At 46.3% G+C, this 26,390-nt stretch overlaps 1 protein-coding gene across 1 annotated transcript in view; it reads right to left on the bottom strand.

Annotated features, from left to right (window-relative positions):
- Nucleotides 1-26,390, bottom strand: part of ALK (ALK receptor tyrosine kinase) — a 726,132-nt gene that overhangs the window by 123,404 nt on the left and 576,338 nt on the right. Inside the window, exon 7 of the mRNA XM_057557895.1 lies at nucleotides 1,471-1,602. Coding sequence (XP_057413878.1) covers nucleotides 1,471-1,602 — 132 coding nt within the window. The remainder of the gene's footprint in view (nucleotides 1-1,470; nucleotides 1,603-26,390) is intronic.

Below are 26,390 nucleotides of genomic sequence, written 5' to 3'. Positions count from 1 at the left end.
GAGTCAATGAGCACCTATGCTGTGCCAGAAATCCTTTGAGATCTTGGTACGGGGAAGAGTACCAGGCCCCCTCTGTCCACAGTGAGGGAGCGAGACATGGAAGCCACCTCCGTGAAATGTGACGGATGCACACCCACTAGGAGAGCTAACATAAAAGAGCAGATAAATAGTAAGTTTTGATGAGGATATGGAGAAATGGGAATCCTTACAGAATACTGGGGGGACTGTCAGATGGTATAGCCATTCTGGAAAACAGCCTGGAAGTTCCTCAAATTGTTAAATATAGAGTTACCATCTGACCCAGCAATTCTACTCCTAGGTAGGAAATTTCATTTCCAAGAGAAATGAAAACATCTGTCTACACAAACACTCGTACATGAATGTTCACAGCAGCATTTTTCATAAGAGCCAAAAAGTGGAAACAACCCAAATGCCCATCCATTGATGAATGGATAAACAGAATGTGGTACAGCCATACAATGAAATATTCTTTGGCAATAAAAAGGAATGAAGTACTGATATATGCTACAGCACGGATGGGCCTCAAAAACATTATGCTAAGTGAAAGAAGTTAATCACAAAAGACCACATATTACATGATTCCATTTATATGAAATGCCCATCTGTAGAAACAGTAAGTAGATTAGTGGTTACTTAGGGCTAGGCAGTGGGTGAGGGGGTCGAGGGGGGGAGGGATTGGAGGTAAATGAGGAGAGATTGCGAGGGGTTTCTTTTTGCAGTGATAAAAATGTTCGAAAATTAGATTGTGGTGATGGTTGCACAGTTGTGACTACACTAAATCGTACATGTTAAACAAGTGAATTGTATGGTATGAAATTATATATTTAAAAAGCTGTTAAAAAGTAATGAATGTTACGGTGCATGGATTCGGGGGGGCGGGTTCCAGAGGAAGAAGAACCAACTGTACTTGTGGGAAATGGTCAGAAGAGGCTTCCCAGAAGGATTGACTCTTGAGGTGAGTGTTGAAGGAGCAGATGTGACTTAAGATGGGAAAGGGCATTCTGGGGAAGGGATAGGACACAAACAAAGCCAGGGAGGTGTGAGGGAGCTGAGAGGTGGTTTGATATGGCTGGAGCTGGGGTACATGGAAGGTTGGGAGGAGGAGGGAGGCAGGTGGGTGATGAAAGAAAGGCTTAAAACGTGACGGAGGTCCAGGCGTAGAGGGCTTCTCATGTCGCGTTAGAGCTGGGCTTTAGTCTGCACCTTTTCTCTATGCATGAGGATGTTGACAGCATAACTTATAAGATCTTGCTTGGTTCTTAATTATATACTGTTTCTAGACCATGGGTCTTAGCCCTGTCTTTTGAAGACTGTGTAGCTTTTGAAAGTTGCCACCAAAAGGACACAAGTGGCACTGGTCATAAGGGAGGTCATTCAAGCCTCGGATGGTGGGGGAAGGAGGGCATGTGGGCATGGGTGGGGTGGGGTGGGGCAGCCTCATCTACTCACTGCACAGCTGGCCCTCATCTTCTCCCTGGGCACAGTCCCGGTGGAAGTCGCAGGCCTGCCCGAGCTGGAGGACTGTCCCGTTCCAGCAAGTGAAGGAACTCTGCAAGGCCATCTTGGAGCCCGGGGATGTTCCTGGAAAGCACACAGAGACACACGACACTGGTCAGCTTGGGTGGCCCCGTGGGAAGGCTGCGGGGAGAGCATCCCTCCCATGCCGTTCACATCTCAAGGTCTGAGACAACCCCATTTTAATCTGGCCAAAACCAGGGTCAGCACCAGGAGGCTAAGAGGAAATCAAAGCCCTAACCCCCCAGCCCCCTGGCTGCGATGTGAGCAGTGGAGTGGCCCGAGGTTTGAGCCGTGTTCCCCAACACTTTGGGATCCTCCAGCCCACGGCTTTAGTGTGCCAGGTGGACAGCTACAGGTGGAGTCTCATCTGCACACAGCTTTCCCCTCAAGGTCAAATTTGGGGTACCAACAGGCATATCTGGTCCAGTATATCGTCCCCATGCTCTTGACCCCAGATTCCACCACTGGAGTGACTAAAACACACAGCACTTTCTGTTTTGAAATGAAAAGAACGCCATCGTAAGAGCAGGGCTCTGGGCCCTGGATCGGCCCCTCCATGAATGGCTGTGTGATGCTGACCCTCTTCCTTCTCTTTCTGGCCCCCTGTCTCCCCATCTACGAAAGGAGGGGTTTTGATGCTATTTCCAAGGTCTTGTCCAGTTCTGAAATTCTTAGATAAGTCATATTATCCAGTGGAGGAAGGGAGAGGGGGCAGTTTATAGTGAACATATTAGCAGATATTTGCTTTTGTATCAAGAATGATGAGTAATGATAATTTATTAACCTGTGATCTCAGAGAGCCAAGCTTCAGCTGGCCTGGCCCAGCCTGCCTACTGAATGGGTCCCTTGCCTGGGGACCGCCTAGCAAGGGCCTGGCTGGTGTTTCTGACTGTGCCTCCTGACACCCAGCCTCGCTTGGTATGGGATGGGGGAGCCTCCAGCCCCTGTGGAGATGAGCAGGCAGGGCCCACCTGGGTTGACCTCCTATCCCCACCCCCCAGGTCTGGCTGCCTTGCTCTCTGTCCTATTTCCTAGCTCTATCCCGATGGTAGCTGGTGCCTCAACAATCTCCCCACCCCCATACTACGTACCTCAATGCTCAGCTGGGTGGTGGAGAGGATGAACCAGGACCCTCACTTGGCCAAGCCCCACAGCTTCTCTGGGCCTCACATGAGGGGTGGGCTTCTTTAACCCTGGCTGTGAAATTAGACTCTTCTTTATTAAATTTTATTTTAATAAAACCTTACAGCTGATTGTGATGTGGGACTCTCCAGGTTAGATGATCTTTAAAATTCCATGATTTTCTGGTTCCCAACAGCGCTGAAACTAACATCAAGTCCAGCCTCTTTACTTCTAGAATCCCTCTGTATACCTCAGCCCATCTGGCTCTGTAAAGAAGCCAGGCAAGTCTTAATAGTGTCCATTTCCTAAGTGGGGAAATGGAGTCAGAGTGGTTAAGTGACTTGCCTAAGGTCACACAGCTGATAAGTGGGATTTAGACACAGCTTGTCAGACTGCAAAGTTGGCCTCTCCATCTCATGGAAAGGGGGTGTTGGAGGTGACCCTGGGTCCTCTTTCACAGGCCAGTCCAGATAAGGCTCAATTTGTCAGCTGATGGCGGATGGCTACCTGGCATTTTCAGACCAGCCTCCAGCCTGGCTGGGCGTTCTCAGTAGCTCCTGGGCATGGGAAACACCAGCCCTTCTTCCTTCAGGGAATCATATCCAAACCCTTTAACCTGTTCTTAAAGGTCCTTTGTGATGTGGGCCCAAATTTCCTTTCCTGTCTCACCTCTCTCTGTCTCTCCCCATGAACGCTGTGCTCTAGACCCATCTGGCATTGGTTCGTTGCAACCTGGCGCTAGAACACACCTGTATGCTCCCATCTTCTCCACTGAGTTGCTTGAGTCTCTTTGTGTTCCCAGCCCTAGCCAGTGCCTGGCCCCTGGGAGGGTTCACAAAAACCCTGCACATTAGGTTATGCTTCTGTGGCTGGCTGAATAATGCTGTGCCCCGCCCCCAATACCCATATTCTAATCCCCCAAACCTGTGAATATGTTACTTTATGTGGTGAAAGAGACTTTACTGGTGTGATCAAGTTAAGGATCATTAGGTGGGAGATTATCCTGATTATCCAGGCGGGCCCAATATAATCACAGGGTTCTGACAAGAGGGTGACAAGAAAGTCAAAGTACGAAGTAGATCTGGTGATAGCAGCAAGAGTTTGGAGTAAAGTGAGGAAGAGGTCAAGGTATTTAGGATAATAAGAAAAATTCTCCTTCACTTTTGTTTGGTGATTTCTATTTTCCAAAGTATTTTTTCTTATGCCTTATACATGATCATGAAATACAGTTAGGACCTTACGGCCCTCATTTCCAGCCCGACCGAAGAAAACATGAGCCAAATAAAACGCCTGTAAAGACTTCCTCAACTTGGAAACAAAAGTAAGCTGTGTCCTGTTTTATTCACACCTTATGATTAGGCCTTGTTTCTCATCGTGTGTTTTCACGAACACACGCACGTTTCATATACCAATTACTTGTCATTCCCCAAAGAGCTTTTACTTTTAGTTTCTTTTACTTTCCTTCACTTGAAAAATTTATGCCTATTGTCTAAAGTTCAAAACCAGGGTAAAAATCAACAAAACAATGCCCAGAATCCCACTATCCAGAGGCTGTCATTTTTTACATCTCCGTAGATTTCTCTTTTGTTTTTTTTGGCCTATGCTTTAAAAGTGTGTATAGTTGTGTCATATATGTATGTTGCTTAAATTAATTAAGATTATATCACAAGCTTTTCCCAGGGCTTAAAAAGTCCTCATAAGGATACTTTTTAATGGCTATAATACTACGTGATATGTACCATAATTTATTTCAACATCAGTCAATGACTGGATTGTTAGATTGTTTATAATAACACTTTGAAGAGTATCGTTGAGCATAAACTTTCGCCCGCTTTTCAGATTATTTTCATAGGATAGATTCCCAGAAGTGGAATTACTGAATCAAAGGGTATAAACATTTTAAAGGCCCTTGATACATATTGCCAAATTGCTTTCTAGAAGTTAATCCAATTTACACTCTCACCAGCTGTGTTCATACATGCATGTTCCTCTTACTACATCCTGGCCAACCCTGAATATTATCATTATTTTTAACTAAAAGTATCTCCCTGCTGTTTTATTTGTATTTCTTTGATTGCGAGGGTGAATATTTTTTTCCACGTGTTATTAGCTTTATTTTACTCTGAGTTTTAGGGAATCGCCCACTTCCTTTTGCCAATTTATCTGTTAGGGTATTCATGTTTTCCTATTGAATTGTATGAGATTATTAATAAGGATGTGAAACTATTTATTACATGCTTCACATTTTCCCCCAGTATTTTACGTGTATTTTCATTCTGTTTATGATATCTAGGAGTTTAAAATTTTTACGTAATCCAAACCTATCCATATTTTCCTTGGTGATTTCTTCTTCTTCTTTCGCGCCTTACAGAATTTGTTCCATGTGGGGTTGGTAGGTAATGTGTGGGTCGCCTTTCGTAGTCTTTGGTTTGCTCTCATTACTAAGGTTGCCCTCTCATCAGGGAACGTCTTCCACCAACTCCTCCTTTTTCAGCAATGGGGATACAGATCTCACCCCCTCATCTGTGACATTTACATGGATTCTCCCATTCTTTCCCCATCCATGGACTGTCCTTTCCCCTGGGCTACCATAGCACATTACTTCTTCTTGCATTTAACTTGGCAGACGTTCTGCTGTCATATTATAACCAGCCGTTTGGATGCCTGTCTTCCTCACCAAACTCTAAGTGACTTGAAGGGAGGGATCAAGTCTTATCTTCATGAATCTATACCAGTACCTTGTATAGAGGTCTCCCCACCCCAATATTTGGGACTTGAATTTCACTATGTATTATCCGTTGAAGCTATCATCATGCCCATTTTATAGATGAGAATACAAAGGCTCAGAGTGGTTACATGGATTGTTGGAGAGATTGGTGGAAACCCACATTTTCACATCTTGTTCTCTATCCTTTGTACCGTGTCTGTCTATGGGGTCCCCCCTCCCCAGGTGATGAGTGTCCTCAGGAGTGGTGATAATGGGTATGAAAGGGCAGGGAATCAGTATCCCTGCCCTTTACTCCCAAACCTGGACAAAGAAGGGGTCCAGTCGTGGCAGGGGCGTGCCGCTTCCACTCTCTGGGTGCCCCAGTGTTTATCCCCAGGACCTCTCTGTTGCACAGCCACAGCCCACAGAAGCCAGCCCCTTAGGCCCTGCTTCTACCAGCTCCTCCCCATCTCCTCTCCCAGCCTCCTCCATACCACAGGGAACTTTATGCTTGTGAGAGATTCAATTAGATGGATGCCTAGTACTCTGATCTCTTCTACCAGCCCAAACTCAAAACTAATGAAGCACAACAAAAAACAACTGCTCTGTCTTCTCCAGTTCTTTTTTTTTAATGGGGCCCATAAATTCCAAGGAGGAAAGTACCCTTGTGAATGGTTTTAATCAAGGGCCTGAGTTTCTGAAACAGCCTCCTTTCTGTGGTTGTGAAATGGTTGTTCTGGCTTGTGGAACAGGGTAACCTGAGGCCCCGGAGGGTCACAGCCTGCTCCAATGCGGCGAGGCAGGGGCGGAGCTTAGACGAGAAGATCCAGCACCCACTGTCTGCTGGCACGTCCTGATGCCTTCCAGCCACGAGTGCCCGTGATTCCTGGAAACCACTGAAACACCAAATGCCCTAATCACAGCAAGATTAGGGAGAGCTAAGATCAAGCCACTCTGGGGAGAACTGGTGCCTGGGGATCTTTTGTTAGCAAGGGTCTTCTGTATGGAAATTTATTTATTACCTTTGAAAAGGTAGTTCTTCCCAGAATAACAATATAAGTCACTGGGGGTAGTAAACTGTCACCATTCCTTACCTTTGTATAGCATTGTAAAAGCTTACAATGTGCTCTCCTAATCCTTCTCTCTTTGAACTTCATAAAAAACTGGTAGAATAGTTATTATTATTCCCATTTGATTAATCAGAAGACTGAAGATTCACGAGATTAAATAATGGAGAGAGAAATGCTTTCTAAATAGTAAGGCACTACAAAATGCAACCAATTACTTGCTAGGTGCTTTGCCTGAGGTCTCACAGCTAGTAAACCACAGGGAAGGCCCAGAACCTGGTCAGATGATCCCAGGTGGGGTTCTTCTCCCATCACTGGGATTAGATCGCCTTCTGGAGAAGCACCCTGACGGCCCAGCGAGTCACTTGGGAAGTTAGAAATACTGTTGATGTTCAGGGTCCACCTGGACCAATGAAACCAGTATCTTTGGAGGACGGGCCCTTGGCACTGGTGGTTTTAAAAGCTCCAGGGATGATTTTCATGAGCATAGGGTTGAGAACCACTTCCTTGGAGGGCTGGTGGATTTGCCCCTGAGCACCTATGTGTCTTAGGTGGGTCTTTTACCTCTTGGGTTCTCCACTGCCCCCTGGTACAATGAGGGGGTGGCCTCGAACCCAACCTCCAAGACCCCTTCCATCTTCGACATCCTGATTCTGGGGTTCTGAGCAATGGTTGTTGGTGGCTCTCTGTTTATAGGGTTGACCTGATATAGTTTGTGTCGTCTTTATTAATGCTGACCATTTAATGACTTCCTTGGAGCCTGCTGCCAAGTCACTCACCCACCAAGCTTCCCCTGGTTTCCTCATGTTGGCTTTTCCTGTCTCAGTCATCTGTCATTTGCATCCTGGAACATCTCTCCTGAAACAGCATGCCACTTGCTTGCCCATTTATCTCCTCTGGGTGCAGTAGAAATCAGTTCAGCTTTGCACCTGAGACACGTGTGGTCCGGGTCAGGTTACATGAACCGCTATTTGACACCATGGGTGACTCATTGGGTTCACTTGCTGGGAGTGATTCCTTCTCCCTAATTGCGCATTCAAAACAGAAACCCACACATACTCCCCTCCTTCAATCATGTCTTGGAGATTTGATACTACAAAATCTACACAACTCTCCTAACTCAAATTTCTTTTTTTAAACAAATGTCAAATTTTAGGGCACTTAATTAATTTTTAATTATGGTGATTTATGTGGCATTAAAAAAGGCACATTTGTATCAGCTTTCAGGCCATCTCCCACCTGCTTGCTCTTGCCTAACTGATGACACTCATTAAAGGGGGAAAAATTGAGTGCTGCATCAGTGAGAAGGGGGTCTTGCTCTTAAAGAGAAGGGGAGATGACGTGTGGGAGGAGGCTGACTTCCACAGCATGGGGAGGTCAGGAGGCTGGGCCAGGCTCCCAGTGGAAACTTAGTGTTTCACGGGACGAGGAGAATCAGGTGCTCAAGGGTGAACAAGCCCAGAGACATGAAAATGGATGGTGACATGATGAGGACGTAGCCACAGTGCTCACAGGCTAACAGCCGCCGCCTCTGCGCTGACGTTAATGGGGATGTTGGAAGGTCTGAGAACTGTGTAAATTAAGCCTGGCAGAGACCAGTCCTGCTGAGGGCTTTGGCCTCATAAATTGTAGTGTGGACAACCTCATTAAAGAACTGGCATCTTGGGTTCCTACTCAACATATAAATCGGTGAGGAGAGGGCCGGGCTACAGAGGGCCCAGCAGGCTGGGTGAGGAAGTGCTGTGCTGGAAGTCTGGAGAGCTGGTTCGAGGCCTCGCCTTTTGCCACGAGGCCTCTGGGGCCATGAGCAGGTCACTCCTCTGGGCCTCAGTTGCCTTGTTTGCAGACTCTCTGCAGCCAACCACTCACACTGACCACGGGCTTAGGCTACTGCCTTGATGGTGCGTCTGTAGACCCTCTGCATCAGTCACGCGGAGCTTGGAAATCAGGCTGCTTCCGGGGCTCCACTGTAGACCTACAGAGTCAGGACATCTCGTGGGGACTCTGGATCCAGCATGTTCCACAAGCTCCTTGGGTGAAAACTGGGTGCAACAAAATCTGAGGACCTCTAGTGTTAGGGAAATTAATGGATCGTCAGTTCCTTCTCCCCTTGGAAGAATCCCAAGCCTTCCAGGACCACCCTCTCTCTCACTGTGACAATTCCTTCCTTGGTCCAGAGTTCTCAGAGTTCCTTTCATGCCTAGATTCCATTTCTGTTATGACTCCAGCAGGCCCAAGGCACCACTTTGTTAGTTTGTGTTGAAGAGACTCCTAAGGTGCAGAGAAACTAATACTAGCTTCCAGTCTTCTCTTCTGCTAGCTAGTGGTGGGAACCCTGACACAGCTCACAGGCTTCTCTCTTCTGTAAGTTGGAAAGGCTATCTAATTTACAGGATTTTTGTGAGGATCAAATGACATTGGGTACATAAAACAGTATGTGGGGTTCTTATGAGCTAATTTTAGAGAGTGTCCCAAGGAGTTTGGGAGAATTGGCCATGGAGGTTGGGTGGGAAGTGGTCAATGAAGGGGTTGGACAGGCCAAATTTGGGGGACAGAGAGCACCTTTGGGGATCCCTCACATCGCACAGTAGAGGTGACGATCTACAGGGCCAGACCTTTTCAGCAAAGCAGTGGCAGAAACAAACCCAATAGTAATTTGCAACATAAATAATAGCTATGAAGAGTAATTGCAATGATGAATTTTCAAGATTATTTGTCTCTGGAGTCACCCCTACCACCAGAGTTAGCTTTCTGAGCCCAGCTCCTTTTGGGTCCAAATCCAAACCTTTGCTGGTTTCCACAGGATTCAGTCCAAACTGTGGCTTAGCACACCCGGAACAGCCCACTTTCCCAGATCACTGTGTTCCTTTGCATCTTCAGCTAAAGACTATGACTTGCAGTTTTTTGAACATGCAGCCACGGCTTCAGCCTTTGTGTAAGTCGATTGGGTGGGCTAGAATCATCTTCTCCATCTGAGCAACTCCTCCTAACTCAGATGTAACTTTCCCCAGTTGCTTGCTTTTCTCTCTTGAAGGAAGACAAATGCCTCCCACTGGGGTGCGCTGGCAATTGCTATACACCTGTAACTGTGAACTCAACTCCCCCACTGGGCAATTATGCCTGCATTGCTCGTTTCTCCCACTAAATTCTAAATTCTTTGAGGCAGGGGGTCCATCGTACTTATTTTATCTCCTGGAGAGTGCCTGGCACATGGCAAGCGTTAATGAATGTATGTTGAAGAAGTACAAAATAGATCACCAAGTTTAAGTAGAAGAACAGGGTGAGGTAGAATTTCCTTGCATTCTGGAAACAGCTAATTCCTTTAGGTTATACTGTACCAATTCCACACACACATCCCCCCTCAGCCAAATCCCATTCAAGCTTTTCATTACTGAATGACTATGTTCAAAGCTTCTACTAAGAGCCTGGGGTTAGAGTAGTGAACAGAGGGTGACATGGGTGACCTAGTTTGATAGGTGGGCCATGGGAACCCTCTCTGGGGAGGAGATATTTGAGCTGATACTGAAGAATAAGAGAAGTCAGCCGTGTGAAAAGGCTGTGGAGGAGTAAGAAGTGCATTGCCGGTGGTGGGAAATGACGCTAATGATCTAAGAACAGAGCAAAGGCCAGTGTGGCTCAAAAAGTCACAAAGGGTTGGGTCATGAAGAGTCACTGGGGAGGAAGGCAGAGGCCCAGTTGGGCGGGATCTTGCAGGCTGTGAGGAGGGGTGTGAATTTTGCTTAAGGGGTTTAGGCAAGAGACTGAAAATAATGTCATTGATTTTTAAAGAGGTCATTCTGAGCGATTTAGGGAGAATGGATTAGAGAGGGCAATAGAAGTGGGAAAACCAGTTCATAGACCATTGTAAGCGACCAAGCAGGTGATGAAGGCAACTTGCCTGAGCCTGCTGGTGGTGGAGCTGGTAAGAAGTGAGTGATGTGAGCTTCGTGTTGGAGGTGACCCTGACAGGACAGGCTGATGGCCTGGAGGTGAGGCTGAGGGAGAGGGGACATCAAGGATGGTGCTAGGGTGAAAGCATGGCTGCCAGCTGACATGACAGAGCTGGTTTCTAAATCCCAGTTCCTCAGGGTCGGTCTCCATGTAAACTTATGAAGAACCACAAGGATTCCTGCAGGCCATCAGTAGGAAAGCAGTGTGTGTTTCATTTCTGCGGTTGAGCTCTCCTAAAAAATTAAAAATTTTCTCTTTGTAGCCTCAATACCCCTTGATTTTGTTGCATGGTCCTTTTTCCAAGGTTTCTCTATGCGACATTTATCTTCATTGCTTCGTTGAAAAGACAAAGCAATAATTTTATTTTTAATGTTATAAACGACCTCGGTGCACATTTACCATTAATTTCCCTGAAAAGCGATGACATTTAACCATTCTGCACCACAGCTCCCCATATGCTATGTCATTTTCTCCTCTTGTTTGTTCAGTAAGCAATGAACAATTCCAGTTGCACCTTGGAGAATTAATACTAATCACAAACAAATTACATCTACAACTGAGACCACTGGAGGGACTATGCAGATGACACAGTGGAGAAGCCGGCTTGGGATGGAGAGCAACAGGGCGTAGAGATCATTCAGACTGGAGGAGTAGAGACAGGAATGCTGATTAGGGGGAGTGGTCCCATGAGGCACCTCCACAGAAGAGAGTCGGGTAGATTCGACTTCTTGAAGACAGATGGGAGGTCATCTTGCCTCCATTCCATCCATGGAAGCCATGGTGGAAGGAACGGCTGCTCGATGAAGAGACAAGATAGCCATTGGGTGCTGATGCAGATATCAATCACGATGAGAATAACTACCACCCTCACCATTCACTGAGTGCTTATCATCGTCTAGGGACTGTATTAAAGGCTTTCTGTGCATTATTTTATTTAGACCTACAGCAACTCTATGAAGTAGTTATTATCTCCAATTTACTGAGAAGGAAACTGGGACCCAAGGTCATAGAGACAGATTTTATGTCTACCTGACTCTGAAGCCCATGATCTTAATCAATATGCTAGACCTACCAGGTGGAAAAGGCCATGTTAGAAGCCCCAGAAGTAAACAAGAGGGAGGCTGGCAGACCGCAAGGAAGTGGAGTGCCAGAGAGAAAATGAGCAGTAGGCTGGAGACGGAGGCCCCATCGCCCTGGGAACGTGGAGGGGCGCAGGGCGAGGCTGGCTCAGATTCCGGACTGGCTTCTAGGCCCTCAGGTGCTGGTCAAATGTTTCTAGGGGAGCGATGGACCAGGTAGGTGCTAAGGCAGGCTCCAGGCATAGGGGAATAAGATAGGACTTGAATATCAGAATTCATAGTTTATCCCCTGGGCTGGACAAAAATCTCATCTCTGTCAGAGGCTTTTGGGGTCAAAGGAGATAGCTATGGAAAAGTACTCTGTAAACCAGTGAGTGTAGCAAGTGATTAAGATTTTATTTTTATTATTAACACCTGACATTCCCATAGGATCTCACCGAAGCCACAAGAGGCTCACTCCTCACCTCCTTTGTCTTTACTGAAATGTTACCTTCTCAGTGAGGCTTTCCCTGGTGACCTGATCTAAAATCTCTCCCCTGACCCTACCCTAGACATTTCCTGTCTCCCTTCCCTGCTGTATTGTTTCTCCCTGCTACTTACAATTGGGCAATATACAATATCCTTATTAGTTTTGTTGATAGCCTTTCTCCTCCACTAGCATTAAGAGGATGGAGAGCTTAGTCTGTGTTTTCACTGCTGAATTCCCAGTTCCTAGAACAGTGCCTGGCATATAGTGGGCTCTCAATAAAAGTTTGTTAAAAGAATAGGTTATATACGCTCTTTAGTAAACAACTTTGGGCAGTGGTTTCAGAAGCAGGATTTATGTTTTACTCACAATTTAGAATTTGTATTTTTGAGAAAAGGCATTTCACTGAGGAGGACTTCATGTAGTCCCAACCCCCATGGCTCCACGTGTACATAGCTGGGATTTGTCTATTTAAAAACCAAATCATGTAAGAGGCTCACTGCAGTGATTGTGGCCTGCTCTGTCTGAAGACCTCACTCAGTGCTGCCAACCCAGTTCAGGACGATGGCTGCACACTCACGTGTACAGTGAAGCACTAACTGGGGAAGGCGGGCTGTTGAGGAAGCTGCAGCAGGCATGGGCTGCTGGGACCTTGCCACACGGGGTGGGAGGAAAGAAGTGATGGCCGATTCACAGTAAGTAGCGAGAGGCTGAGACACTGTCAGAAAGTACTTCCCATTCCAGGCTCAAAACTAAGAGGGAGGCTGGGACCAGGCCCCAGGCTATGAATGTTCAGTGTTCCAGTCAGAGTCAAGATGAAGCAAAGCTTTCCTTGGAGGAAATGTGAAGAGCTTCTGTGTTATTCATTTAGATAGGCAAAGAAATCTGGAAAGGGGGTAGAGTCTCCTATGAAAAGATCAAGGTCACTTGCTTTGTCTAGGAGTCAAGAATCTCTCTACATTTTTTGGTTTTTAGTTCTCTTCTAAGACTTTCATGTTGGGGTCTGACGTTCTCAGAACCACAAAATTGGGAGAAATCTAATGAAGAAGGAAAGCTGGATGACAGGCAGGGAAGAAGGTTAAAAAAGTAATAAGAAGAAATAATATTCAACAGGTACCTACTATGTACCAGCCATTTTTTGTGTGTATTATCTTTCACTTGATTCTTTGAATGGACATAACTGTAATATATAAGAAGATGCGTGATTTAGAATGGTTACCATAAAAAGGTGGAAAATAGCAAGTGTTGGCAGGATGTGGAGAAGAAATTGGAGCCCTGTACACTGTTGGTAGGAATGTAAAATGTGCAGTCAATATGAAAAACCGTATGGTGGTTCCTCAAAAAGTTAAAAATATAATTACCATGTGATTCAGGTATTCACTTCTGGGTATATATCCAAAACAATTGAAAGCAAGGTTTAGAAGAGATATTTGTATATTCATGTTCATAGCAGCATTATTCACAATAGCCAAAAAATGAAAGCAACCCAAATGTCCATCAGCAGATGAATGGATAAATAAAATGTGGTATATACATGCAATAGAATATTATTCAACCTTAAAAAGGAAGGAAATTCTGACACATGCTACAACATGGATGAACCCTAAGGACAATACGCTAAGTGAAACAAGCCAGTCACAAAAAGATAAATACTGTGTGATTCCACTTATATGAGGTACCTAGAGTAGCCAAATTCATAGAAATTCAAATTCCACAAATAGTGGAATGCTGGTTTCCAGGGAATGGGGAGAGGGGAGAATGGGGAATTGTTGTTTCATGGGTACAGAGTTTCAGTTTTGCAAGATGAAAAAGTTCTGGTAATTGGTTGCATAACATGAATTTTTTTTTTTTTGAATATTTTTAACACTACTGAACTGTACACTTAAAAAGGGTTTCATGTTATATGTATTTTACCACAATTTAAAAAAACCCAAGAAGATGATTATGCTGGCATTCCTAAGTATGATTATCAGCCTATTGATTTATGCTGGCCTTGAAAATAAGCCCTAATTAAGATGGCAGGGCAAGAAGACATTAATACGGCCTAATGAGAAAAGCCCGTTGCAGTGGCTCTCCGAGAAGTTCAGGTTCTTCTTCTTCTTTCCTCTTCTTTTAAATCCCCCTTCTGTTTGGCTTCCAGTGGAATATGCTGGCGTGTGAGGCACTGTTCAGGCACAGCAAGAACACACTGGCCTGGCGGTGAGGAGGCCTCAGATCTGTCTTGACACTGCCATGTACTAGCCGAGTGATGTTGGACCAGGCCTGTGCCCTCTTGGCCTCGGTCTGCTTATCTGTAAAGTGATGGGGTTGGACCAGACGAGCTGTAAGGGGCTCCCTCCCCACTGCCGTGGGTCGAAGACTCAGCCAACCACAGGGGATAGTGGAGAAGAGTTCCATTTGTAGGAGGAGGGTGCCAGGTGGGCTGGGGGGAGTAATGGTGATAAATGTGCATGACAATTTGGAAAGCCTATGGGGAGACCCCCAGCTCAGCTAGAGCCCTCTCAGCCTCCGCTCTTGCTATTAAATGTAGGGCACATCATGCTGAGGGCTGCTTCAGGCCCAGCAGATCCCCAGGCACACAGGGCTCCATTTCCACTACTATGAGTATTTCCTGAACGCCCAGGGGGTTTCCTGCCCGGTACTATATGCTTGAGAGTAAAGTGCTACCGAACAGAGTTTACAATTTCTTTTAGAGAAAATAGGTGAGAAAAGAGACAAGATTTGATGGAACAGATATTTGAGGACACCTACAGGACTGTTCATGCCCACAGGTCTTAGGCAGACCTACAAAGTCGCAGGGGCACAGACACATGTGTCCTCTCTCAGTTCAGGGAGGGTCCAGAGAGGAGAGCGGTTCTGCTAGGGAACTTCTGGGAGTACAAGGACGACCCATTTTAGATGGACCTGATGGAAAGTTTTTTAATTGTGTTGCTGTCCCGAATCGAATCTCCACTGGTCTATGTAATTTGCCAAACTGTGCAGAGGCTAAGCAAAGAGGATTGGTTTTGGAGACAGATGGACCAAGTTTGAATTCTGACTTCACCACTTGGTCTCGTACAAAGTACTCAATTGCCTTGAGCTTCAACATCCATCTTGCAGGGTTGTTTTAAGGTTTAGAAATATTACAGATAAACCTCAGTGCCCGGTACATAAAAGGTGTTCAATAAATGGTAGATGATGAAGAAGACATAGTCTACCCTCTTGAGGCCATCCTGTATGTTGGGGCAAATATGTGGACAAATAGTTATCATCATGGTAATCATCATCTGATAAGTGTTAAAATAGGTAAAAGAGGTGTACTGTGACAGTTTTAAAACTAATCTATAAATTCTTTAATAATCCTCTTGAGAGGGTTATTGGGAGGTGGAGATCTCTGTCTCCTTCTCTTGAATCCAGGCAGGCTTGTGACTGCTTGAACTAATTGCATATGGTAGAAGCCACCATGTGACTTTTGAGGCTAGAGCACTTGTTCATAGATATATTTGGTCCTAGAGCCTGGAGCTTCTATGTAAGAAGACTGACTCCTCCAAGGCTACCATGCTGGAGAGGTCATGTGTAGGCACCCAGGAGACAGTCCCAGCTGAGCCCAGCCTCCCTGCCAGCTTTGCCAATGCAGCAGACATGCAGAAAAGCCATCCTGGACCCTGCCCATCAGTTGATCTGCCAGCTGAATACCATTGTGTGACCTCTATCAATGCCACATAGTACCAAAAAAATTACCTAGCTGAGGCCTGCCTGAATTCTTGTCCCACAAAATTGTGAGGTATAATAGTTGCTTTAAGCAGCTGCACTCTGGAGTATTTGCTACTCAGAAATAAGAAACTGGAACGTATGAATGACAGGCACACAGAGGAGAGGTGTCTGATTATGAGGTAAAGGAAGACTCTAGAAAAGAGGCAACACTTGAGTTGTGCTCAGAGAATGGGCAGGAGTTCACCAAATAAGGAGAAAGGACAAGGGAGCCCCAGGAAGAGGACAGCATGCTCAGGGAACAGCAGGTTGTCTGGGTGACCCCAAGTATGAGCTGGGGGGTCGGGGCAAACTGGAAAAAGAAGTCGGAAGCAATTCGTGAAAAGCCAATATGCGTTATCTTATTCAGACCATATAGCATCTACATGAAGTTGTTGTTATTATCTACATTTTACTGAGAAGGAAACTGGGATCCAATGATTTGTAGAGTCCTTTGCAAGGTCACAGAGGATTGGCAGAGCCAGAATTTCAACAGCCCCGCCTGACTCTGAAGTCCATGCTCTTAATCAATATGGTAGACCCATCAGGGAGGAAAAGGGCATTTTAGAAGTCTCAGGAGTAGACAAGAGGGAATGCAAACCCATAGATGACAAAGAATATCTAAAATACTTTCAGAAGGGACAGGACCAGAGCAGGAGACAGAACTAGGACCATGTCCTAGAGGGTGTGGAGAAAGGTGTGGGGTAGGGTGGAGTTGGGGGACAGAGATGTTGGTGGCCAGAGGGCCATCGCAGGAATCTAGGCAGATCTAGGCCAGGATAGGACTGTGGGGTGGAGAGAAGGGGGCTGGTGAGAGCTCTTTCAAAAATAGAGTCGTCAGGATAGGACTATGGGATGATGGAGGAAGACGTACAAGATGGCACTGAGGCTTAAGCATCCGGGCACTAGTGGGCCTTTATCTGCAAAGGCAGGTGAGAGGAGCAGGCTGCTGGCTGGGATGGCGCCGAGGGGCAGTGAGCTGGACCACCCACACCCCTTCTTCTTGCGGGGCCTCCCAGGGCGGCTGCCGTGGTGTTAGGGCCCAGGGACAGGGTTACATCGGGGAGCTCGGGGACTGCCAGGAGGACGCCGACTGTGGCTCAGGGTAGCACGTGCAGGACGGTCCGGAGGTGAGGGAGCATTCTGGGAAGGCAGGGCTCTAGAAGGAGCTGGCACAGGGGTCTTGTGTGTGGACACACCCACTGGCTGCAGAAGGGCGAGGTGTGGGCAGAGAGCCTTGGGATCCAGCTGGCCCTGGTCCCTGTTAACTCAGCTTCCCCATCACAGGCTCCTGTCTGCTGCCCTCCCCCAGCTTGTCACGACGGGTGGTCCTTGAGGCCCCGAGAGCGGAGGGCTCCACAGCCCCTCCCTACCCTGCAGTCACCCTGTGTGCATAGACCCCTCTGTGTGCATCACTCTGAGTTTAAGTTTCAGAAAGGAAATGAAGGTGAGGACCACTAGTCAGAACTTCTTATAAAGTACACTTTACTGAAAGCAAAGTTACTCTCTTCAGTGAGAATAAACAAGCTCAAGTCCTTGAAGATAATAGATGAAAAACTCAACTGTTTCTATGTTGTTCAAAACAGGATTTGAGGTTACCTGCAATTACATGTAATAAAAGATATAAATAAATAAATCAGGGTGATCTAAGGGTAATATTTTAGTACAAATGTGCCATAGAGTTTCTACATGATAACTAAAATTTGGCTAAAGTACATTTCTGTGCTTCCTAGTAGCCAAAGCAAAAAAGGAAACAGGATCAATTATAAAGTTCAAAGTGTTCTTAGGAGAATGCTTTTTCTGACATTGAGCTCTAAGAGAAATGGTTTCCCAGGTCCTCATCAGTACTACAGTTAACACCTTCACCTGCATCTGTAAAGCCAATACAACAGCATGTTCATTTAGCCATTTTTTATAGTGCTATCTCTGAAGCACATAAGTCAACTGAGGGTTAGATTTTAGAAAGTTGGGCTGCATTAAATTAGCGAAGATATTAAAATAATATTCATTACTAGCAAGGATGTAGTGGGTTAGGGACTTTTACATACTGCTGGTGAGAATATGAACTGATAGAACTTTTCTAGAAATGTTTGGAAATTGGTTACAAGAACCTTTACAATTTTGTTCAGACTCTAAAACCCCAAAGTTCCCCTTCTAGGAAACATCCTTGAGGAAATAGAGTTATACAGATATTTAGACCCAAAGACATTCATAGCAGATTATAATATCATAAAAGTAAAAACAAAGAAGGAAGAAATTCAATGATAGCGGAATGGTAATAACAGTTGGCACAGCTGTGTCACACAAAGAGATGTTTCTAAACACTTTTACTATCATGAGAACATTTTCATGATAAATGAACTAAAAAAAAAAAAAGAAAAAGACAAACCTGCCTGTTTCTAAGAATGTTGGAACAGCACGGCAAAACCCATGAGATAAAACAAAGAGAAAAACTAGAAGGAATATATCAAATTGTTAGCCAAAGTTACCTCTGAGCTGGAGGATTTTGAATGCTTTGAGTTTTCTTTTTTCTACCTTTTCTGAATTTATGTGATCTATAATGGGCATATATAACTTTTATAATCAGAAAAAAGGAAGTAAAGTTACCTTAAAAGAAGCACGAGAGTCAATCCTCCTCCTTTTCCTAGACCAAGGCTTACATCCTAAGGAGACCAATTCTTCCTGCATTTCTATTCATGAAACCTTCAAACACTTTCACGTCCATTATCTCATTAGTTTTTCACAGTCACTCCAGGAGGCAGGCAGAGCAGGGATTCCATACATTTTTAGAGGAAAACATGATGCTTAGCAAGGTACCATTTGAATGTAGTCTCTGCTTTATTTTCAGGAATCCATATCTCAACCACACCCCTGACCCACACCCGAGAACCTCCTGCTGGTACAGCGAGCCCTGCGGTAGGTAGGGATGGGGAGACAGACCTTACCCACGCTGGACCACCAAGCTGTTGGCACTTCTCAGGGCTACTGCATCCCCGAGACGTCCACAGTGCTCTGGCAAGGCTTCTAAGTCACGGTTTAGACACACACGTCTGACAGAGGCACAAATTGCTACTTTGCACTGCTGATCTGAACATCTGATTTCCTTTGACAGCTAAATTAACAAATCAACTAAACTCTGATACATTTTCTGTTCTGTCTTATGCCAGATTGGAATGTGTTCCAGGCCCAACACAGTGCAGAGGAGTTTGGATTTACTGGCTCAGGGGTAAACTGTAAACTATTCACCACATCCATTTCACTCACTGAACTAGGAAGCAATTCCTGCGTCCATCTGTCAGCCTCTCAACTGGGAGGAGATGAATGAATCAGAGGCAGCTGACCTGGCCAGGCAGTCCCTAAGAGCTGGCCATTCACTCTGCAACACGCTTCCATTACAATCAGTGGGATAATTCCCCTCCTAATTTCTGCCCTGATGGTCAGACTTGGTCTACACCTGCTCCACTGACCTCACTTGTCTCTCGTGTAGAGCAGTGACTCAGAATAATAAAGACCTTCATTTGCACAGCACTCTTCATTTTTTGAAGCTCAATAACATAAATTATTTCATTTGATCTTGACTATAATTCTATGACATATTATTGTCCACCTCCATTTTACAGATGAGAAAGCTGGTTCAAGGTCAGATAGGTTGTAAGGGATAGAGCAAGACAAGAATCATGATCTCTTGGTTGCCAGTCCAGTACATCTTCTAGAACATCCTAGAGCCTTCTAAGAGTGAGATCTCTTACTCTGCCTGAACAAAAGGGCCCTGACCATTCCTCTGAAGCTCTGGTACTCTGCCTCTGCTGGAATCTGGTTTTCCAGGTGGGCTTCTGCGCTGGTAGAGGGCACACTGACCAGGCAGCATGACTACTAGCCAGCCAGCTGGTGTCCCCTCCCTTTTTCATATTTAAAATTTTTAAAAATAGTGGTAAAGTACACATAAAACTTACCATATTAATCATTTTTAAGTGTACAGTTTGGTGGCATTATGTATATTCACATTGTTGTGTCACCATCACCACCATCCACCTCCAGAACTCTTTTTGTCTTGCGAAACTGAAATTCTGTATCCATTAAACACTGACTCCCCATTGCCCCCTCCCTAAGCCTCTGGAAACTACTCTTCTACTTTCTGTCTTGACGAATTTGACTACTCTGTGTACTCCATATAAGTGGAATCACAATTGTCCTTTTGTGACTGACTTATATCACATAGCATAATGTCCTCAGGGTTCATCCATGTTGTAGCATGTGTCAGAATTTCATTCCTTTTTAAGGTATTCAGCCCCATTATTCAAATAATTCATGGTATGCATATACCACAATTTGTTTATCTACTGATGGACACGGATTGTTTCTACATTTTCGGCTATTATGAATAATGCTGCTATGAACACTGGTGTATGAATACCTGTTCAAGTCCTGACTGTTCTTTTTTACAATGGCAGAATAAGCATGTATCCTACATTTGCTGAATCATCCTCACAATAATTTTCAGGAGCTGAGACATCTTCCCTTCTTTTTTTTTTCTGTCAACTTTATTGAAGAATATTTTATGTATAATAAGCCACATTCATTTGAGGTGTACAAATTGATGAAGTATGACAGTGATATATACCCGTGACGCCATTACCATAATTAAAATAGAGCATCTCTCCATCACCCCCAAGAAATTCCTCGTGCTCCTTTTCAGTCCATGCTTTCCCTCTAGCCCTGGGTCCTGGTACTGGTCTGCATTTCGTCATTCTAGATTCGGTTGCATTTTAGATAAATGGAATCACGTGGTACGGAGTCTTTCTCCTTCTCCATTCTCGATAATGCCACCCACTGAGCTCAGAGCCTAGACCCTGGAGGGTGGCGGGGGGGGGCACTGCAATGGGGAGGCTTCTGTTTGGGGTTAGTATCTACATGTGGAGGGACCCATGACAAGCTTCTGAGAAGCCACTCCAATCAGCCAGTGGCCAACACCAACTCCAAGTATTGGTGTGGCCAGACCATTCCATTATTTCACTTTGCAAGCCATTATGCAACTAATTTGGAATCTGTTATACTCAAATTTTAGGAAATTTGAGTAAAATCCTGTATCCTTACCTCAAAGTATTGAGTTCCCAGAGGGGCTGGGAAGAAGAGAAAGTGACCCTATGTGATAAGGTGCTTTGTATATGATAGCTCACTTGATTCTCACAGCAACCCTGCAACATATGTTTTGCTCTCTCCCTAATCCAGATGGTAAAGAATTTTCAGGGGTCTAGTAACTTGCCAAAGACCACTCAATTGTTTAGTTTTCGAGTCAGTTTTCCGGCTCCGAACCCTAAGCCCCGCCCCTTGCCCCCTGCCTCTTCATGGGTGGAGAGGTCCCTGATGATGCAGACAGGGGATGGCAATGGGTTCTCTGCCACAGCCAGTGCCAACATCTTTGGTAGCAATTCCTGCTTGCCTCAGGCCAGTCTCAAGCTTCCCCTGACCTGCATCATGAGTCAGATCCACGTCCTTGCAGGCACTGACCTCGGCAAACCCCAAGCCTCCCGGGGCTGCTGCCCGCCAGCTACAGGGCTGCAGCTCGGCGCTGAACTCTGTGTTCCTTCAACCCAGGCTCTGCTGATAACACTCTGGTGAACCCAGGGCAGATTCCCCCCAATCAAAACAGCTGCAGAGCACCTTCTACATGCCATGGGGGACTGCAGAGATAAATGACACAGCATGGCCTTTGGCCCTGAGGTTCCCAAGTCAGATAAGACAATGTTGCTGGGGGACGCCAGGCTAAACAGAAAGTGTGCCTACTTGCTTCTGATCACATCCTGGTTACTAATTAACCTGGGGCTACCTGTCAGAGCAGATGTCCCCGCTTAGCAATGGGAGGTGGGAGCAGTTCCATTAACACTTGGAAGAAGTACCAAACAAGACCACTAAAGATAATCATTTAGTTTGGACGGGGTGGGGTGGGTGGGGAAGGAGTGACAGGGCTGATGCTCTGAGCTGCTGGGGTCTGCCTGCAGCTAAGACCTTGGCACCTTTCTTAGAAGGCAGAGAGGAGATTTAGGTCCACATTCTGGGCTCCTAAGCAAAAGAATTTGGGAAGCCTGTCTCCTCTTACATCTAATAAGATTATAAAAGAATTAATTATAAAAGAACTGGATTATGGTCCCATCCACTCCTAAGAATGCAGGGGCTACTTGGGCAACAAGGGGGAAAGAAGGGGCAGTAATGGGGTTGTGAGGGGGAGACTTTAACTTCCATCGCCTCTCAGCCTCCAGCCCTGAGAATAACGACAGCTCAGGAACTGGGCTGCCGTAGAGCTAACCCTCCACATCCGCGTAGTGCCTTCCATGAGTCACAGAGGAGCTCTGCACCTGAAACTGCGAATTACTCCAAGAAAGTGGTTCTCAAACTTTGGCATGCATCAAAATCTGTCTTCTTAAAACCCCCAGAATCTTTCATTCAATAGGTCTAGGATAGAGCCTGATAACTTGCATTTCTAATTATGCAAATTATGACAGTGCTGTGGCCCTGTAAACACATCTTGAAAACCTCTGCTGTAAGGGTTTGGCTATAAGGAACAGCTATGGGGCTTTGCTGTGTCACCTTGATGGCCTTCCTATTAACATGACAAACTGGCTGACAACCTGGTCCCTAAGGACTGGGGAAATTTGGGAGCGAGGGAGTCTACTCCCTTCTCTCAGAGACAACACAGTCTGTGCCAGGATGGGCGTGGGTTGACAGCATGAGTTATGGGATTCTGCCCCCACCCCAGTGAGCCAGTCTCCTCATCTCTCCCAGGCTGACTTGGCATCTCTACCCAGCCAGATGGTCCCCCAGGATGGTCCATATGGGTCTGCTTAGGAGAATGAATGAACTGTGTCTGTAAAGAGCTGGCAGCTCTCTGGAGAGGGCATCTCAGCCCAATCACTGTCATAATAAATGCTTTTCATTCATATGGTGCACTGTGGGTCCTCAGGGCACCCATGGGCCTCAGTTCACTGGGGCTTTACAACAACTTGGACAATCAGGCTGGTAGGAAACAAGGTGAGAAGGTGGCCATGTATCAATAGTATCATTCTATGGTTGAAAAGCTGAAGTTCAGAGGCCCCAATTCACAAAGCCAGTTAGTAACAGGACCAGAGTTCTTCACACACTGGTTCTTCATACAACAGCAAGTGCAAATCACTCATATGGTCAACGTCATGGTCTCTGAAGCACTTTGACACATATTATGAGATTTCACCTTTGTTATAATTCTATGAAGTCGTTATAAAGCCACTAAGAGGTTTGGTTCTTGTCCAGATCACATGGAAGGAATGAGGCAGAATGGGTCCTCAACTGGGCTCTGAATTCGGGCTGCCTGAGTTTGACTCTTGGCTCCACCATGTACTGGCTCTGTAAGCTTGGGCAAGTGGCTTATCCTCTCCCAGATTCAGTTTCTCATGTGTATAATGGGGAGAGTGAGAGAACATTTTGCATCGGGTCTTTGTGAAGAGCAAGTGAACCAGTGTCCATAAAGTTCTCAGCGGTGCCTGACCCGGAGTAAACTTGATGAACATTGGCTGTATTACTATCACTCCCCGCTGATGAAATGGGTTGCAGGGCTGTCATCTCCATAGGCTTGGAGAAGACAATGGAGTGTGCCGTCTTCTGTGGGGCTTGCTGGGTCTTAATAACTGGGAAGCAGTGGTTTCCTTGGCCCACAACACAGCCTGCCCCTTCACTCTTGACCCTACTCTGACAGGTGTTTTGACAACAGACGTCAGCCTGAGTTTTGGCCTGTTTGTGGCCTCATCCAGGGAAAGTCATTTCAAACTGCTTGCTTGTGATTGCTGCCTTGTAGGCTGAGATTCATGGGGCCACACTGGCTTAACGGTCCATTACGAATCACAGTGGGGAAATCAGAGTGCACTGACGTGGCGTCTACTGGGGTTGGGGGCAGCGGCTGAAGAGAGAGGTTCATTTATACATAAAACAACTCCACATCCACAAAGCAGGGTTCTACCACACTGGGGCTGTTTTTAATCCTCCAATGCAAAAATGGGTGGCAGTCTGTTCCCTGGCTGGTGGTCTCTCCTTTCATTATTTCCAGCTCCTGAGGAACGCCTTGCAGGTGGCATCAAGGATGTGTAGAGGTTGACCAGGTGACGGCACATGGAGAGGGATCAGGTGATCAGAGGAGGAGGGATGGAGACATGGTTTATATATTCAGCACCTGGGGATATGGTGAAGCCTGTGGGTGGCAGAGGCTCTAGCTAGACAAGGAGGACCAGTGTCTGCAGGGTCCTTGTCACCATGGCTACTTGACAGGGTGGGTCAGGAGGGAGCTGGCTAGGCAGTTAGGCCCACTGAGACAGGAGCATCCCACATTCAAGGTGGAGGTAGGCAGGCCCCCGGGCCCTGGAGGATGATTGAGAATCAGTAAGAGCATGTCTGGCAGGCAAGGCTGATGGACTGTTGATCTTAGGGCAAAGACTTGGGCAACTGGCTTACTCTTTCCAAGCTTGCCTTTCATATCTGTAAAATAAGTAATTCCTGTACTGAATATCCTACAGGGTTGCTGGGATCAGAATTGTCCTGTTACACAATTCCAGGGCATTGTGAGGACCTGGTGGAAGTGAGGAGACAGAAGCCATAAAGGAAAGCTCTTCGTGAACCTGAAGGAACTGTGCAAATGCAAGTGACTTCATTATTTTATTCAGTGTGCTGGATGAGAGTGGCCAAGGGCCAGTGGGCATTTGCTGTGTCCAGAAAGAAGTTAGTAGTCCACAGGTGACCTCTGGTTCTGGTAAGGGGATGGGCAGGGGGCGGATCGTGGGAAGACCCTGCGCTGAGATGTGTGCCTGAGTCGGCTCATCCCACAGGGGTGGCTGCCACCAGCTCTGGCCTTGATGGGTTTCTGTTGGGTATGAGGAACTTCCAGACTTCTCCATGGTGCTGTGCTTCTGAGTGGGCACCTCCTGAGCACCTGCTCTAGCACGGAGGGGTATCGAGAAACCAACAGTGACCATGTATCAGGCATCCGCTCAGGGCCAGTCGTGGAGCCAGTCACTTTGCTTGCACTCTGTGTCATTTCATCCTCCCAACACGTATGAATAGGTATTATTATCTTTGTTGACTAGATGAAGAAACCCAGGCCCAGAGAAGTGACTTGTCCAAGGTCATAGAGCCAAATTTGAACTATGACTTGTCCACACCTGAGTCGAAACAACTTCTGCTACATGGTGTCTCCCAAACTGTTTTCTGCAGAAAACACTGGTTCTGGGAGCTACTTTTGTTGTTTCATGAAAAGGTAATTTTGTGGCAATAAGTACAGGAAGGCTACGTATTCTGTTTTCCTCTTGGAGATTTACTTTGCACGTTAGCAAATTAAAGGCTCTGAGAAGCCCTATACTAGAGAAATTTGGACAACATTTTAAAACTCAACATTCATTACATGTATTTGAACAGGGGGCACTTTTCACTCCAACAGTGGTAGGAGATACTGTGTTATATCATGGCTTTTTTTGGAATTAATATATAGAATTATTAAAGATAGATGAAACATACTTTTACTCTTTTGGGACCTTATATTCTTGTGGGGGTTAAGACATATGGGAAAACTGAGGAGAGATGTATCAGAGTTTAGAGGTAGGACTGACTCATACTCACTGAAGGCTTCTCAAAGGAGACAACGCTTGGGTTGGGCCATGGCAGATCAGTAGGGACCACCTGACAAGGACAGAAGGGAGGGTGTCCCAGGCAAAGGCCGGAGCACAAATAACATGCCCGCACAGGATGTGTCAGTCCTGCTGCCTTCACTGCCCCGAGTTCCTGTATCCTGGGAGGCCACCAGATCCGCCTCATCTGACTGAGCCAGGGACAACCAATTCCTAGGCTGGCCATAACCTGTGACGTATGTGGTCCAGCTCAAAGAAATAAGCTAGAGCAATCAGATTCTCAACTTGGGAAATCTGACCAAATACATGGAAAGACTTAATGATTTGTGGCAACAACTGCAGCTGAAAATTCTTGAGGTGGAGTCAGGCTGGAGAGGACCGGATGGGCCAGGGGCTGTTCAGTTACCTTAGCGGGGGGCCAGGGGGTGCCGCGGGGGAGGCGCGTGCTTATTCCCTAAGCAGAGGGCTCTGGCTGGAAGAAGAAGAGAGGAACCGACACTCGGTTGGGGCTGATCCACGTGAAGAGCAGATGTTGACTGTAAAAGCCAAGAACTCTCCTGCTGGGGACCCCACAGCCCTGGGAATTCAGAACCTCCTGAGGCCTGGCCCCAGCGAAGCCAGCCCTGTCATCACCCCAACCTTTGCAGCCACCATCTCTTCTTCTAGCCTCTATCGGTGGAAGGGGTTGGATGACGACCTTCTAAGAGCAAGGCGGTGCAGTATTATGGAGAGGGCAGGGGGCTAGAAGTCAGCCGTCTGTGTTCCAGTGTGCCGACTATTAGCCATTCCATTTCATGTCTATCTGCGCCCTCACCTCCTCCACTGTTAACCTGGAGAGAATAAGGAGTGTGGGGAAGAGCAAAGGCGATGCGGTGTGTGAAAGCCCTTGGTCAGCTCCACGAGGGGCATAGGTTTATTACTGTTATCAGTTGTGGAACGTAGGTAAGGAGGAAAGGCAGAGATGCTTTAAAAGCCACGTGGGGGCCAGCGATGCCTGGGGGAACCCCGTGAACCAGTCTGCAGCGGTAGTGGACCACGAGGTCCCGAAGGAAGTACAGCATGAGGGCCGCTGCTCAAGGCCACCCCAGC

The sequence above is a fragment of the Balaenoptera acutorostrata genome, chromosome 12 (assembly GCF_949987535.1).
Source record: "Balaenoptera acutorostrata chromosome 12, mBalAcu1.1, whole genome shotgun sequence".
Classification (NCBI taxonomy): Eukaryota; Metazoa; Chordata; class Mammalia; order Artiodactyla; family Balaenopteridae; genus Balaenoptera; species Balaenoptera acutorostrata.
The sequence above is the reverse complement of the archived record's forward strand: the minus strand, read 5'-3'. Positions and strand labels throughout refer to the sequence as shown.